This window comes from Xenia sp. Carnegie-2017, unplaced genomic scaffold (genome assembly GCF_021976095.1).
Source record: "Xenia sp. Carnegie-2017 unplaced genomic scaffold, XeniaSp_v1 HiC_scaffold_2, whole genome shotgun sequence".
Lineage (NCBI taxonomy): Eukaryota > Metazoa > Cnidaria > Anthozoa > Malacalcyonacea > Xeniidae > Xenia > Xenia sp. Carnegie-2017.
This window is the reverse complement of record NW_025813482.1, coordinates 9,284,232-9,298,311: the sequence shown is the minus strand read 5'-3', so window position 1 is coordinate 9,298,311 and position 14,080 is coordinate 9,284,232. Positions and strand designations below refer to the sequence as shown.

General features: G+C 32.5%; 1 protein-coding gene across 1 annotated transcript in view; it reads left to right on the top strand.

Moving 5' to 3' along the window:
• The first annotated feature begins 847 nt into the window (after nucleotides 1-847).
• LOC124439929 (scavenger receptor cysteine-rich type 1 protein M160-like) overlaps nucleotides 848-14,080 on the top strand; it is a 29,853-nt gene continuing 16,620 nt past the window's right edge. Inside the window, exons 1-13 of the mRNA XM_046990224.1 lie at nucleotides 848-963; nucleotides 1,482-1,626; nucleotides 4,756-5,079; nucleotides 7,509-7,835; nucleotides 8,059-8,181; nucleotides 8,353-8,670; nucleotides 8,909-9,031; nucleotides 9,252-9,374; nucleotides 9,846-10,169; nucleotides 10,272-10,394; nucleotides 10,750-10,872; nucleotides 10,949-11,272; nucleotides 12,959-13,282. Coding sequence (XP_046846180.1) covers nucleotides 925-963; nucleotides 1,482-1,626; nucleotides 4,756-5,079; nucleotides 7,509-7,835; nucleotides 8,059-8,181; nucleotides 8,353-8,670; nucleotides 8,909-9,031; nucleotides 9,252-9,374; nucleotides 9,846-10,169; nucleotides 10,272-10,394; nucleotides 10,750-10,872; nucleotides 10,949-11,272; nucleotides 12,959-13,282 — 2,740 coding nt within the window. The 5' untranslated portion in view covers nucleotides 848-924. The remainder of the gene's footprint in view (nucleotides 964-1,481; nucleotides 1,627-4,755; nucleotides 5,080-7,508; nucleotides 7,836-8,058; nucleotides 8,182-8,352; nucleotides 8,671-8,908; nucleotides 9,032-9,251; nucleotides 9,375-9,845; nucleotides 10,170-10,271; nucleotides 10,395-10,749; nucleotides 10,873-10,948; nucleotides 11,273-12,958; nucleotides 13,283-14,080) is intronic.

Below are 14,080 nucleotides of genomic sequence, written 5' to 3'. Positions count from 1 at the left end.
CTTTTGCATGAAAATTGGTGAACAGGTGTTAGTATCAGTTACCCCCTGACCACTAGTCTTTACACAGGTGTTAGTATCAGTTACCCCTGACCACTAGCCTTTGCAAAGGTGTTAGTATCAGTTACCCCCTGACCACAAGTTTTTATACAGGTGTTAGTATCAGTTACCCCTTGACCACTTGTCTTTACACTGGTGTTAGTATCTGTCACGCTCCTGACCACTAGTCTTTACACAGGTGTTACTATCTGTTACTCCCCCGATCACGAGTCTTTTCACAGATGTTAGTTTGGTCAGATGGAAAAAGTGTTTATAAAGAGAGAGAAGCAATTTGAACATTGGGAAGATGTTCATTTTCTAGTAGCAAGTGTGGAAAGGAACATGTCAACATGGCGAAGATAAACTTCTGTATTTTATATTGTGCATGCTGACGACTTCCACCGGAAGTGCTGTGTAAAATTTGCAGTCACCATAATTACTAGATTTCAAGCAAAATAGCTGGATTATTTAAAATTTCTATAGGTAATAGAAAATAAAGATGAGACCTGTCCAAAAAAAAATGCTTGACGCCGTCTCGAAGGTAAATTTTGTGTTTGGCTTTAATTCGCTCTTTGCCCAGACCTCAGCGTAACCCTGCATTTGCACGGAATATGATATTCGGTTAGAACATATTTGTGATTAAAAACGTGATAAAAGTCAAAAATAATGCCGTTTATCTAAAATATTAAGCATCGTGCTGCTAAGATCATATGGTAAATCTTACTTATTTTTGCCCTTTTTGCAGCAAAGGACGAAGGTAATTGTTAAAATTGACACATCTCATTTATTTGTAGAATGAAACATTTTGAGTCCAAACAGTATCATCTTGGAACAAGATTATTTAATGTTGCGATATGTGACGCTGAAGTCAAAAATAGATGTTGGCAAATGACGTCAACACTCCAGGTGGCTCCGTTTTTGAATAAGGTGTGTATAAAAAGTACTTCCCCTTTTTGAAAACTAATTATTTTACATTGAACCTTCAAATAACGATGAAACATTTATGCATAGTTAAAGTGACGTTATAGTTACCTAAAAATAATACTAACTCTGATGTAACTCAACAGACTAAAAAATGACCAAAATGCTTATCGCTTACAGTTGGCGTAACAAACAGACATTTCCCAAGTAAGGCTCGACCACGTATACGACTTTTGATCGTTGGGCGTAGCATTATTATGATTTCTTAAGTTTTGTTTTAATTTTTGACTTTCATTTTCATTCAAGTTCTTCTCGAATGTTAACATAACGTTTCTTTGAAAGATATCCCTAGGAAGCTACAGTTTGTGTTATCAAGGAATCTTGCATCTTAGTCTGTTTGAAACACTCTCAAACTGACACAAATCTGTTTGCCTGATTACATATGTAATGACATAACTTATATATTGATCTGGTTATAAATGTGTTTTTCCCGACGAATTTTAATTTCGTTCGTTTGTTTGAAGTTCAGTCAAGCGTTCTATAACAGCCGTTATCAATATAAACCATATATGTTTGATTGCTACCCTTCCAAGTTACTGGTCAATGAAATGGCTTCTGGTAGACTGTTGGTTTTAACTCTTGTTTTCATGACGGTTGTAAAAGCAAAAGGTAAGTTAATAGACTCGACACTTTAATAAATGTATAAATGGGGGATATTTAGAGTAGGATTTATTAATATACTCTAATAAAGTTAATGGTTTGAGCCCAGGAGTGTCGTTACATTTATGTAGATACAGTTTGTCCAGATTAATAGAGTCCTTAAAGTTAGTGTTAATGTATTAAGAAATTATGGAAATAAGAATTTCAATGATGATAAGATGGTAAAAAGTCCACGGTTAACTCGTATGCTTGTGTGTACAATGATTGGGATTTATTAATTAAACATTTCTAACCATTTGGTGAAAACAAGATGTTAGAAATATGAACAAAAATTTTTACAGTACCAAGTAACCATTTTGAATTTTAGTAAAAACTTCTGTTTCAGAAATGGAAACTTATATTTCAATGAGTTGTTTCTTTTAAGATTCTTTGATGACCAACACTGTATTAAATCATTTCTAATCTTCAAAGTTGTCTGTTCATACTTCAAAGTTGTCTGTCCTTACTACAAAGTTGTCTGTCCATACTACAAAGTATTCTGTCCTTACTTCAAAGTTGTCTGTCCTCACTTCAAAGTTGTCTGTCTATACTTCAAAGTTGTCTGTCCATACCTCAAAGTTGTCTCTCCATACTTCAAAGTTGTCTGTTCATACTACAAAGATGTCTGTCCATACTTCAAAGTTGTCTGTGCATACTTTAAAGTTGTCTGTCCATACTTCAAAGTTGTCTGTCCATAGTACAACCTTCCATGCTATGCAAATTTCTCTTACTGTTTACTTTATGTCGTCAATGGACTAATTTTTTCGTAATTTTTTTGTGATATTATCGATGTACACTATTACAACATAACCGATTACTTTACTCAATTTTGATTTATAAGTAAAAAACGCCAAACGCAGCAAAACTCGTTAAGCAAGAGATAATTGCATTAATTGATAATGTGATCGGAAAAAGTAAATAAAAATAATTCATAGAAGCTAAAAACGTTATTTTTGTGGAAGTTATGAACAGACATTCACACTTTGATTAAAATTGTTGAGAAAAATTAACAACACGTGCACCGGAACTACAATAACATGTGACATCGAACTAAACAAAGAATTTTTGATGTTTTTTCCGGCATTAGCATAACCAGGAACATTGAAACACTTAGGTAGCAATATGGTAAGGCATAAAACAACGAAACTGATTTTTTTCAATCTATGTCAGTTTCAATAAATTGTTGAATTTTTGGCGTTTGTGATAAGTTCTTGCATTTGATAAAATACATACGAGAAACAACGAAAAATTTGCGATCGAAAATTCTTTATATCATTTTCTGTGTCACGTGTTAAAATTTGGTCACACAAGTTAAAATTTTGTCGTAAGAAAACATTGTAAGCTATCGAATCATTTTGATAACCGTTGATAAACAGTCATCACTCAACAGCTTCTCTGTGTCACGTGTTAAAATTTGGTCGCATAAGTTAAAATTTAGTCGTAAGAAAACATTTATTGTAAGCTATCGAATCATTTTGATAACCGTTGATAAACAGTCATCACTCAACAGCGGTACTGTAAATATTGTAAGAATGTGTACTTTTCCTGTAACATAGCAACCAACAGTAATTTTGCAAGTAGAAAAATGCGAAAATTTAAAGTTGCAACAATAATTTATTAACATTAACAAGTTGTGTTCGTATTCCAATTTTTTACCTTATATGCGACGTTTGCAAAGTCTGCAATGCTTACGAAATACTCACGTGACTAACTGCATTACACGTGATTACTACGCTAAATTCGCAAATTGCGTTTACGCAATGGTTTACGCCTCCTTAGGGATTGATTATTCTCCCGAATGTACGATTTAGTTCGGTTATTAAACTTTGAACAAATATTAATGACTTTTAAAGCAAATATTCTTGGTAGCTCGCGAGGAAATGAAGAAATGAATGAAGCTGTTAACTTGTAAATTATGTTTTTGAATTGTTTCAGTAAGTCTAGCATGTTTATAAATTTACTATGAAAATACATATGATAGTTAAATTTTTGTCGAAGTTGTTGATGGTTGATCACAGGTTTTCACAAGTTAGTGATCGAGGAAATTGCCAACGCGATTGAAAGACGATTACCATTACCATTCATAGACATACATTTTGGAGCAAGAATGAGTTAAGGTTTGAAATAATGAGATTTACGATTTTAAAGAAGAGACTTCTTTGTGTCTCAAGTTTTAACGATGTAACATTCAAGCAAGAGAACTATCGGCTTGGTAAACTTGTCCTCGAACGAAGAAGTGTGCTTTTAATGAACAGGCAAAAACCAGAATTAAAATTATTTAGCTGCAAAAAACTTAAGAATCAAGCAAGCTGACTCAATATCTCAGTTGCAATAGTCAAAATAAAATAAAGCAGTGTTGACATACTCTAGATCTGCCACTGTTTCTACTAGCCACGATAATGAAATGGGGAAACAAGATGTACTAGTTTTTATATAAATTAGTTATGTTGTTTCTAAACGTCTGTCGTGAATTTATTGTCAATGAGGGATATTAAAATTGGCAAAATACTGAACACTTTGAATGATAAACATGATTATTAGCTATATACCAATTTGCAAGTCACGCGAGAGTGAAGTGTTTCCTCACCATAAGCTTGAGAGTAAGATAATGTTATCGCGTTTTGCATTTGCACATATATTTTACTATCGCATGTGTTTTAAAATCGCATATGACTGGTGTTCGAAATCATGCAGGTTCGGTGAAAATTTTTCATTATGCAAGCACGTGTCTTTTCACTGAAATTTTTATCCGAATGTCTTACTGTAATTTTTATCAATCGTATTTACTAAATTCACGTTACCCAAACTTTCACGTACATCTCCATGTTATTTTTTAAAGTTTCATTCACTGCCATAATTATCAGTGCACAATGCTATGGAGTTTAGCTTAATATCCTTGACATTATCATAAAAAAAGTGTTCAAGGATTTATAATTTTTCGAAATATATATATCTATATATAGTGGAACATGTGACAGTTATCACTGTCGTTGATTGGCTCCGTAGTAAATTCCTTATTTTTAAGATATCTTGTTTTTGTTTCTCACATTTTATGTGACCATATCAAAATATCTAACATCTTATTGAATAATTAAACAGAGCAATTATATGCCGTCAGACTCCAAGGACCAAAAAACGACCAAGGAACAGGACGAGTAGAAATATTTTACAGTGGACAATGGGGAACAATTTGTGATTACCGCTGGGATTTAAAAGATGCTGAGGTCGTTTGTCGTCAACTTGGTTATGGAAGTGCGTACAAAGCTTTACATGGAAGTTTAGTTCCTGATGGTAAAGGAAAGATATGGTTAGATGATGTTAGGTGCAATGGAAATGAACAAAATCTTTCAGGTTGTTCTCATCGTGGATGGGGAAGACACTATTGTAGACATTATAAAGATGCAGGTGTAGAATGCTCTCAAGGTAATAAATCATTTTGTTTTACTTAAAAAACGCAGTTATTGAAATATTTCACAATTCCTATTTATAAAATAACACAATGAAACGCGTGCGCTGATTGGTCTAGAGCTGTGTTTGTATTAGCCTGTGCAATGCACATCTGAGCTCAACCAATCAGATCAATCAAAGCAATCAATCAGTCAAAGAAAATTTGAAGATTGATCATGAATACAAATTAGAAGAAAAATTAAAACGTTTACTCTAAATTTGTCTGTTTTGCATCATTGTTATTTTATAAAAGAAATAAAAGATATTTGTCGTGTTTGCACTGGCTTATGCAAACCTTGAAGACATTTGTGAGAAATCTCGAGCATGTGCAACCCTCCAACTTCTGTTTCGGGCTGGCACTGATCTGCTCTTGAGTTCTCCCAAAGGTCTCCACGCTTTGCATAAGCCTGTGCAAACACGACAAACATCTTTTATTTCTTAAATGATACATGGATAACACTTTTATACAATATTGGCAAAGTCTTTAATTGTGCTCAGACAGTGTACACTTCTTGTTAATAATAAATAATAAACAACATAGTATTTTCCTTATATATAAGCGATAATTGTGAAAAGATCATAAAAATTCAGGTAAGTAACCGGATATAAAACTGTTTTTTTCTCAATGAACTTGGTGGTCAATGAAAATATTGAGCATTACAGCCTGCATGATAAAAATCCCCGATGCAATGGTATCTTGGACGAAATAAAATGACAAAAGAAGTTGATGTTCAACCCACAGACGTCAAAAACGTTGTGACGAACTAATAAAACAATTACCATCTTAGGAACAAACAACTGTTTCGTATTTGAAAATAATATGAAGGGAATCGGCGTTAAGGCGGGCAAGTTACTGTATCCTCCTCGTTTAATGGGAATTTGAATGGAATGCTGTTAATTAAAATTGCTTTACTGCGGTTACGAGAGAAAATGTTAATCTCTAAGTGTTATCAGCTATGCCAAACTATAACGCTTGGACTCAAGAATCTCAGAGAAAAGTATTTCCAGAAGAAGAAAAAAAACAAAGCCTTGTCCTTGATTGGGAACGCCATAGCGTCGGTGAAACTAGAACAGATTCATTTAGAGCTATTGATTAAATTTATAAGAGAGGGGGGGGGGATGATTTCTTTACGTGACTGTAGTCATGAAATTGTAAGAAATGCGTGACGTCATCATATGACATTATCATAGATGTTCATAACGTTTAACTGAAATAACTCACAAATAACACATGATAACTCATAAGTCTTGTCATACCGCGTATGTGTGACGGGGATCGGCAGATTAAAACTTATAACTCTGTGAGAAAATTACTCTGCTACAGTAAGTTATGATTTAAAAATGAGGGTCCTTTATAAAACTGTGACGATAACATCAAAACATGTTGTATAATTGTATACTAAAAATACTATTACTTTATACACCACTAGATTCCTAGCATTTTAAAACATTAGTGAGAGCCTCCCAAAAGAACGTTGCTAATAATCTAACCCTAATAAAAAGTAAATATTTATCAACAGGTTAATATGCTATGCAAATAGAAAGTAAATATTTATCAACAGGTTAATATGCTATGCAAATAAAAAGTAAATATTTATCAACAGGTTAATATGCTATGCAAATAAAAAGTAAATATTTATCAACAGGTTAATATGCTATGCAAATAAAAAGTAAATATTTATCAACAGGTTAATATGCTATGCAAATAAAAGTAAATATTTATCAACAGGTTAATATGCTATGCAAAAAGTAAATATTTATCAACAGGTTAATATGCTATGCAAATAAAAAGTAAATATTTATCAACAGGTTAATATGCTATGCAAATAAAAAGTAAATATTTATCAACAGGTTAATATGTTATGCAAATAGAAAGTAAATATTTATCAACAGGTTAATATGCTATGCAAATAGAAAGTAAATATTTATCAACAGGTTAATATGCTATGCAAATAGAAAGTAAATATTTATCAACAGGTTAATATGCTATGCAAATAGAAAGTAATATTTTATCACATCCTTTTATTAACACGTATCATGTATCTTATTATAAATACAGTATTGTAAATAACTTTACTTCATTCTTATACTGAAGATTACTTAATGTAAGTCAAAACATGTTTATAATAAAAAAATTTGTCGTTTATTTTAAATGCCTAACAAATAGAAACATTTAAATTGGAGAATCGAATTCAGATGATTTGATTCTCCCTATTGTGTGATGATCATAAATGCTGTTTTTGCCTGTTTTACTATAATTTGTAAGTGCCTGTGATTTGAAGTATAGTAATTGGATTCTTCTTTTTTTAAAAATATTTCTCTTTGGAGTTTTATTAAATTATAGTTAAGAAAATAGAAAATGTTAAACAAAAATGTTTTAATTTTGAAATAACTTCTCTTTCAAGATGTCCCAAGATTGTCAATCAGACTTCAGGGATCAACAAGCTCCAATGCCACAGGTCGTGTAGAAATATTTTACAAAGGAGAATGGGGAACAGTATGTGATGATGACTGGGATATAAACGATGCTAAGGTTGTATGTCGTCAATTTGGTTATAAAACAGCTCTGGCAGCTCTTGAAGGAAATGTTGTTCCTAGTGGTAATGGAACGATATGGTTAGATGATGTTAAGTGTACAGGAAAAGAATTTTATCTTTCAAGTTGTTCACACAGATACTTGGGAGGACATAACTGTGATCACTCAGAAGACGCCGGTGTAAAATGTTATGAAGGTAAACTTTTTTAGCGATTATAAATCATTTTCGTAGACTGTTTTGGGACAACGCAAAGTTTGCTTTTAAGCGTAATTTACGTAGCTAAAAATCGAAAAAGATTTGAAACATAATTCATTGTTTTTATTAAGCAAAACGTTTTTTAGTTGAATCAAACAATATCATACTTTTACTTTGTTAATCTTATCGTATTTATGACACAAGTTAATGATTTTATTCATAGACGTTGATGAATGTTCTCTTTCTACTGATGATTGTCATGAAAATGCAAGTTGTTTCAACACAGATGGATCATTTTTATGCAAATGTAACTTTGGCTTTTTTGGAGATGGAAAATTTTGTTCAGGTATATATTAAAACAGTGTAGTGAAAATCATTGATATTTTTGCAAAACTATCATCTTCCAAAGTCTCAGTATGATATCGATAAACCCAATATGATAGTGATTTATATTCCTTATCATTTTCTATCATAGGTTGTAAAATTATTAACTAAACAAATCTATTTTTTCTAATAGAAAGAACTGTTGCAATTCGTGGACCAAAAAGTGAAAATGGTACTGGTCGTGTAGAGGTTTTTCACAATGGAGAATGGGGAACTGTTTGTGATGACAGCTGGGATTTAAAAGATGCTGATGTTGTTTGTCGTCAACTTGGTTATAAATATACCAGCAAAGCTTTACATAGAAGTTTTGTTCCTGATGGTAAAGGAAAGATATGGTTAGATGATGTTAGATGCAATGGAAATGAACAAAGTCTTTTAAGTTGTTCACATAACGGATGGGGAAGACACAATTGTCGACATTATGAAGATGCAGGTGTAGAATGTTCTGAAGGTAATGAATCATTAAAACATGTGAATATTGTGAGAAAAATTCCTTAAGAAACGCTTTGATTGAAACACTTGGCAGTTAATTTATGATTCAAAGATCATTTTTCGACAATATTGGCGAAGGACTTTGATTGTGCTCCGAGAGTGTTTACTCTTTTGGCATTGAGAATAAGAAATGAAGTTTTTTCATTAATATGTTGGGAATCATGATAAAGCCAGTCAGTCATATATTTTGTACATAGATTTAGATGAATGTTCCCGAAATTTACACAACTGCAGTATCCATGGCCAGTGTGTAAACACGTCTGGAGGTCATAGATGCTTGTGTAAATCTGGTTATACAGGAAATGGAGCTATTTGTAATGGTAGGTTTCTACATGTTTTTTTGAATTCTCTAACATATCGTGCAATTGCTTAAAATCACAGGAAAACGTCGTGCTAAAAAGGATTTGGAAAGTATTCTCATTATTATCTGCTGACAGGGAGCCAGAAATTGATATTCTGACAGCAGGCAACTTTATATTTGCAATCTCTTAGGCTTGTGCATAAAATGGTAAATATTTATTTATCACTTATGTTTTGTAGACGTAGATGAATGTTCTCTTTCTACTGATAACTGTCATAAATACGCAACTTGTAAAAATACCTATGGATCATATTCATGCAAATGTAACTGGGGTTATTTTGGAAATGGAACGTATTGTTCAGGTGAAGATTAAGTTCTTTATGAAGCTATAATAAGAATAAGTACCAAAAATTAACGTCCTGTTTTCCTAACAACATGCATATCATGCACGTAGATAGTTCGAGGTTTATTAGAGTAAGTCTAGTTTAAGATATGCATGTCACAATTCGTACAAATTTATAAAATTTGAAGGATCTTGATACAGCATATCATATGCATATTTGAATTTGATGTTTCAACTTACCTGATGTATATTGCTTGTCAGTTAATTTGGTGACGTAAGGTGGATTATCTCTTGGCAAAGCAGTATTTATACACCATAAAGTTATGTAACAATCTCGAATTCGTCAAAATATAAAGAGTCTCCACTTCTGATGATTTTTTATGTATGGATGTATCTTTAAGCTTTTGGCGTTTTTGGGTCAGCTCATTTTCTGTCTTTATGTAAACAGATCAACGTACTCAATACATAAACTTTTTTCTGTTTTTAACAGACGAACCTTTACCTGTCAGACTACAAGGACCTAAGAGTTCCAATGGTACTGGTCTATTAGAAATATTTTATGAAGGAGAATGGGGTACAATATGCGATGATCATTGGGATTGGCAAAATTCAAAGGTAGTATGTCGTCAACTTGGTTATAAAGTTGGTGTTAGATTGCGGAACGAACGTAGTTTTCGTAAAGGAACAGGAAAAATATGGTTAGATGATGTTTCATGTGTTGGCAATGAAACAAGTCTTTCAAAGTGTTCACATCGTGGTTGGGGTAAACATAACTGTAGGCACCGTGAAGATGTTGGTGTGGCATGTTTAAATGGTAAATTTTGTTTAATTGTTATGAACTTTTTTAAACACCATTTTTTAAACATTACAAGATATTTCTATATTTCTGCAATAATAAACTGTTTTTCACAAACAGACTTTGATGAATGCTACCTGGAATTGCACAATTGTAGTAGAAACGCTTTATGTACAAATACAGAAGAAGGTTTTACATGCATGTGTAGATCTGGTTACACTGGAAATGGATTTCTTTGCACAGGTACAAAGGTTTTGCTAAAATAGTTCAAAATTATTGCTCAAACTTATTTTAGGATACTGAATACTATTGGGATATAAACGTATCATTAGAGTAATATGATACCGGAACTTCATATCTATAATGATGATACATGATTGGATAATTGATCATGGACTTTGGCACTAACACTTATGTTAATATTAAGTTCTTTGTCTTGTTGACATTCTATATCTTTTAGTATTCTTATTCTGTTCTATCGCACTGCACGTTGTATTTGGTTATATTAAAATGGTTACTTAAACATTATAATTCTAATAAATACAATTTATACAGTTTTTTTATAACTAAAGTTGTTTGCTTTCTTCATTTATTTAAGACATCAATGAATGTTCTCTTGCGGTGGATGACTGTCATCAAAATTCAGTCTGTAGCAACACTGATGGTTCATATTTATGTAATTGCAATGATGGTTATGTTCGAAATGGAACTTTTTGTTTAAGTAAGTTAGGAAAGAAATTTGGCAGAAATTAGCTACTCTGTTGTTATAACAACGTTGTCTTTATTTCTTTCTTTAGGGCATCCACAAACTGTAAGGCTTCAAGGACCAAAGGCTATTCATGGTACTGGTCATGTTGAAGTGTTACATAATGGAGAATGGGGAACAATTTGTGATAGGAACTGGGATTTGAAAGACGCTGAGGTTGTATGTCGTCAACTTGGTTACGTAAGTGCATACAAGGCTTTAAGAAGGCAATTTGTTCCCAACGGTAGAAGAACAACTTGGTTAGATAATGTTTATTGTAATGGCAAGGAATCAAATATTTCAAGTTGCTCATTTAAAGGATGGAAAGTCAGCTCTTGTAGTTCCCGCAGGAATGCTGGGGTTGAATGTTCTAAAGGTATGAGAGTTTTATATTTGTCATTATTTTATGAAAGAACATTTTAATTTCTTTAGAAATGATAATGTCCAAGTACTAGAACTTCTGGAAATCACAAAATTCACCTTAGTAGATTATTACAATACAAAGTTGGCTAATAATTTCTTACGTGAAACATAGCAAAACAAAACAAAACAACTCTTCGAGCATTTAGCAAAAATGATTTTTGAGGAGGTCAGATGGCCTATCGAGTAATTAGTGACCATACATAACAAGGTCTAATAATGTTAAACCAATCAGCGCCTTGATTGACATTTTGTTCTATGAGCCAATCAGATTGCGTTTAATAATCAAAACAAAACAAGCACAATGTTCAAGTAAGTTGCTGCAATTCGTTATTATGCTTTTTTTTGACAAAATTACGTTTGCATATGGTATAGTGAGCTTTTCTCTTCAATTTTGCCGTGGTAATTTTTTAATTTTTGCTATGTAGATTGCAAAATATTTAAGGTCAAAATAAGCTATCTTTTGGCGTGTTAATTATTACACGTTATCAAATATAGAACGTTTATTATATTCTATGAAATGATCGGAACTTGACGCATTTTATGAATAAATATGATCATTTTTTCAAATTTCGACTTATTTCAGCAATTATAATCACAATTTTAATGTAATTTGCAAATAATGTGGAGACAAAGAAGCGTTTAGTGTGAAAGTCAGAGTGGAGTATTGAATTTTGTGACTTTATGTGAATTCTGTGATGTAGTGACAATGTTTAAAAGCTCTATACTGGACGTTGTTTGTTGTTATGACTGAGACATACAAGATGGAAGAATAGCTTGAGTGAGGGAAGACCTTTCAAAATGTTAAAACTTAAAAACACTGTGAGATTGTTTATTGCCAACAACCCTTTCAAACAAGAAATTCTTTTATGAGTGAGATGTGTCTGATATACCAAATAGGTTTCTCTCCTAAAACGTTTATAGGTGTTATGATACATCAAATATATCAAGGTTTCTTTGAGACTCAAAGCTCTGATTATTCATACCAAATTGGTGTAAAATCCTGAAGAGTTAAATTGTGGACAATTTAGGCATACCATTACATAATGTAAAACCATTTAAAATTTTGTATTTGAAATGTAGCGTAACATATTTGAGGCTGGGGCATCAAGAATATCTTTTTAAATTTATTAGAATCTCTTCCTAGGTTTGTTAGATTAATGATTATAAATTTAGTTTTGCAAGTTTATGTTACTTTGCTTTACCACTTCATGTAGCTCATTGAACTGAATAAAAATGAGAGGCTTTTATCTGCTAAAATTTAAAACAAGTAATTTGACTAGTCGAAATCTTTCAACGCACGGTCAAAGGAAGGCTCATTTATGACGATAAGTTAGAATGAGGGATTTTACCCCCAGACACACCAGTCTAGGTTTTTAAGGTAGCCTTCCAGGTATTTATTTATTTCAATGAGATAATTCAATTGAACTGCCACAGGATTCCCAGCTTTGGTCAGAGAGTGTGAAATTCCCCCTGCTACCACAGCTAATCAAGTTGTAGGAAAGACCAGGATTTCGTTTGCTGCTGATTTGTAAAAATACAAATGATAAAAATTTTTGGTATTCCTTGTTTGCCTTGCCAATCGTTGTAGTTTATGAATGTTTTTTATAAAACAGCATTTTTCCTTTCTATGTGTGCCCAGACCAACCTCCTTTGATCAGACTTAAAGGACCAAGAAGTACAAATGGATGTGGTCGTGTGGAAATATTTTATGATGGAAAATGGGGAACAGTTTGTGATGATTACTGGGATTTAAATGATGCTATTGTTGCATGTCGTCAACTTGGTTATCAGTATGCATCTAAGGCTCTAAAAGGAAATGATATAGCTAACGGTAATGGAACAATATGGTTGGATGATGTTGATTGTACTGGAAAGGAGATGTATCTTTCAAGTTGCACACATAGAAAATGGGGAATACATAATTGTAAACATTCTGAAGATGCTGGTGTTGAATGTACCAAAGGTAAATATTATTATTCAATAACATCTTTGTTTGTAAAATAAGTTAGTTCACTTACAACTCATATTACGGCAAGTGTCACATCCGGCACATTGGCGCTCTTTGATTGGCTAAAAAACATGTACAATGGGCGTAATTTTACAATTAAATATAAAAAAACTTTGTAAATCAAATAGTAAAATGCAAAAAAAAACACAAGAAAATCTTATGCAATTGTGAGTTAAAGGAAAAACACTGGAGTTTCTTTATCCAGTTTCAAACGGGTTTTTTTACTGATGAAAACTAGAAAAGTGAAAGCCAACCAGTAAAAAACAGCGAGGACGAGAAAAAAAGAAAGCAAGCTTCGTTTCACTTCAAATAATGCCATGTAATGCACTATTTCCTAATGTCGCTTTCTCGGTCTTTACTGAGAAATATCGGACCTCTGTCTTTTTGTACAAACCTCGCCCTACGGGCTCGGTCTGTACAAAAACATCTCCGTCTTATGTTTCTCCATAAAGATCTCGCAGCTCGCCGCTCGGTTGATAAGTGCTTAGTAACAAAACGAAGTAAAAGGTGAAATTGATTCCTTATTTCTGCAGACACGACACAGTGAATTTTAATTAATTTTCCATCGTTTTTATGTAGCCTAGACATGAATTGATAAGTCGAAAGAATATTTCCGAAGAATGTTTTGGTGCAATTTTCTACAACTTGTTTCGTCATGGTTACATAAATAAAAAGTGAATGAATTGCAAGACTAGGGATCATAAGTCACTTTTGCCGTAACGATTAACGAATTTAATAAATGTTATATCTTAT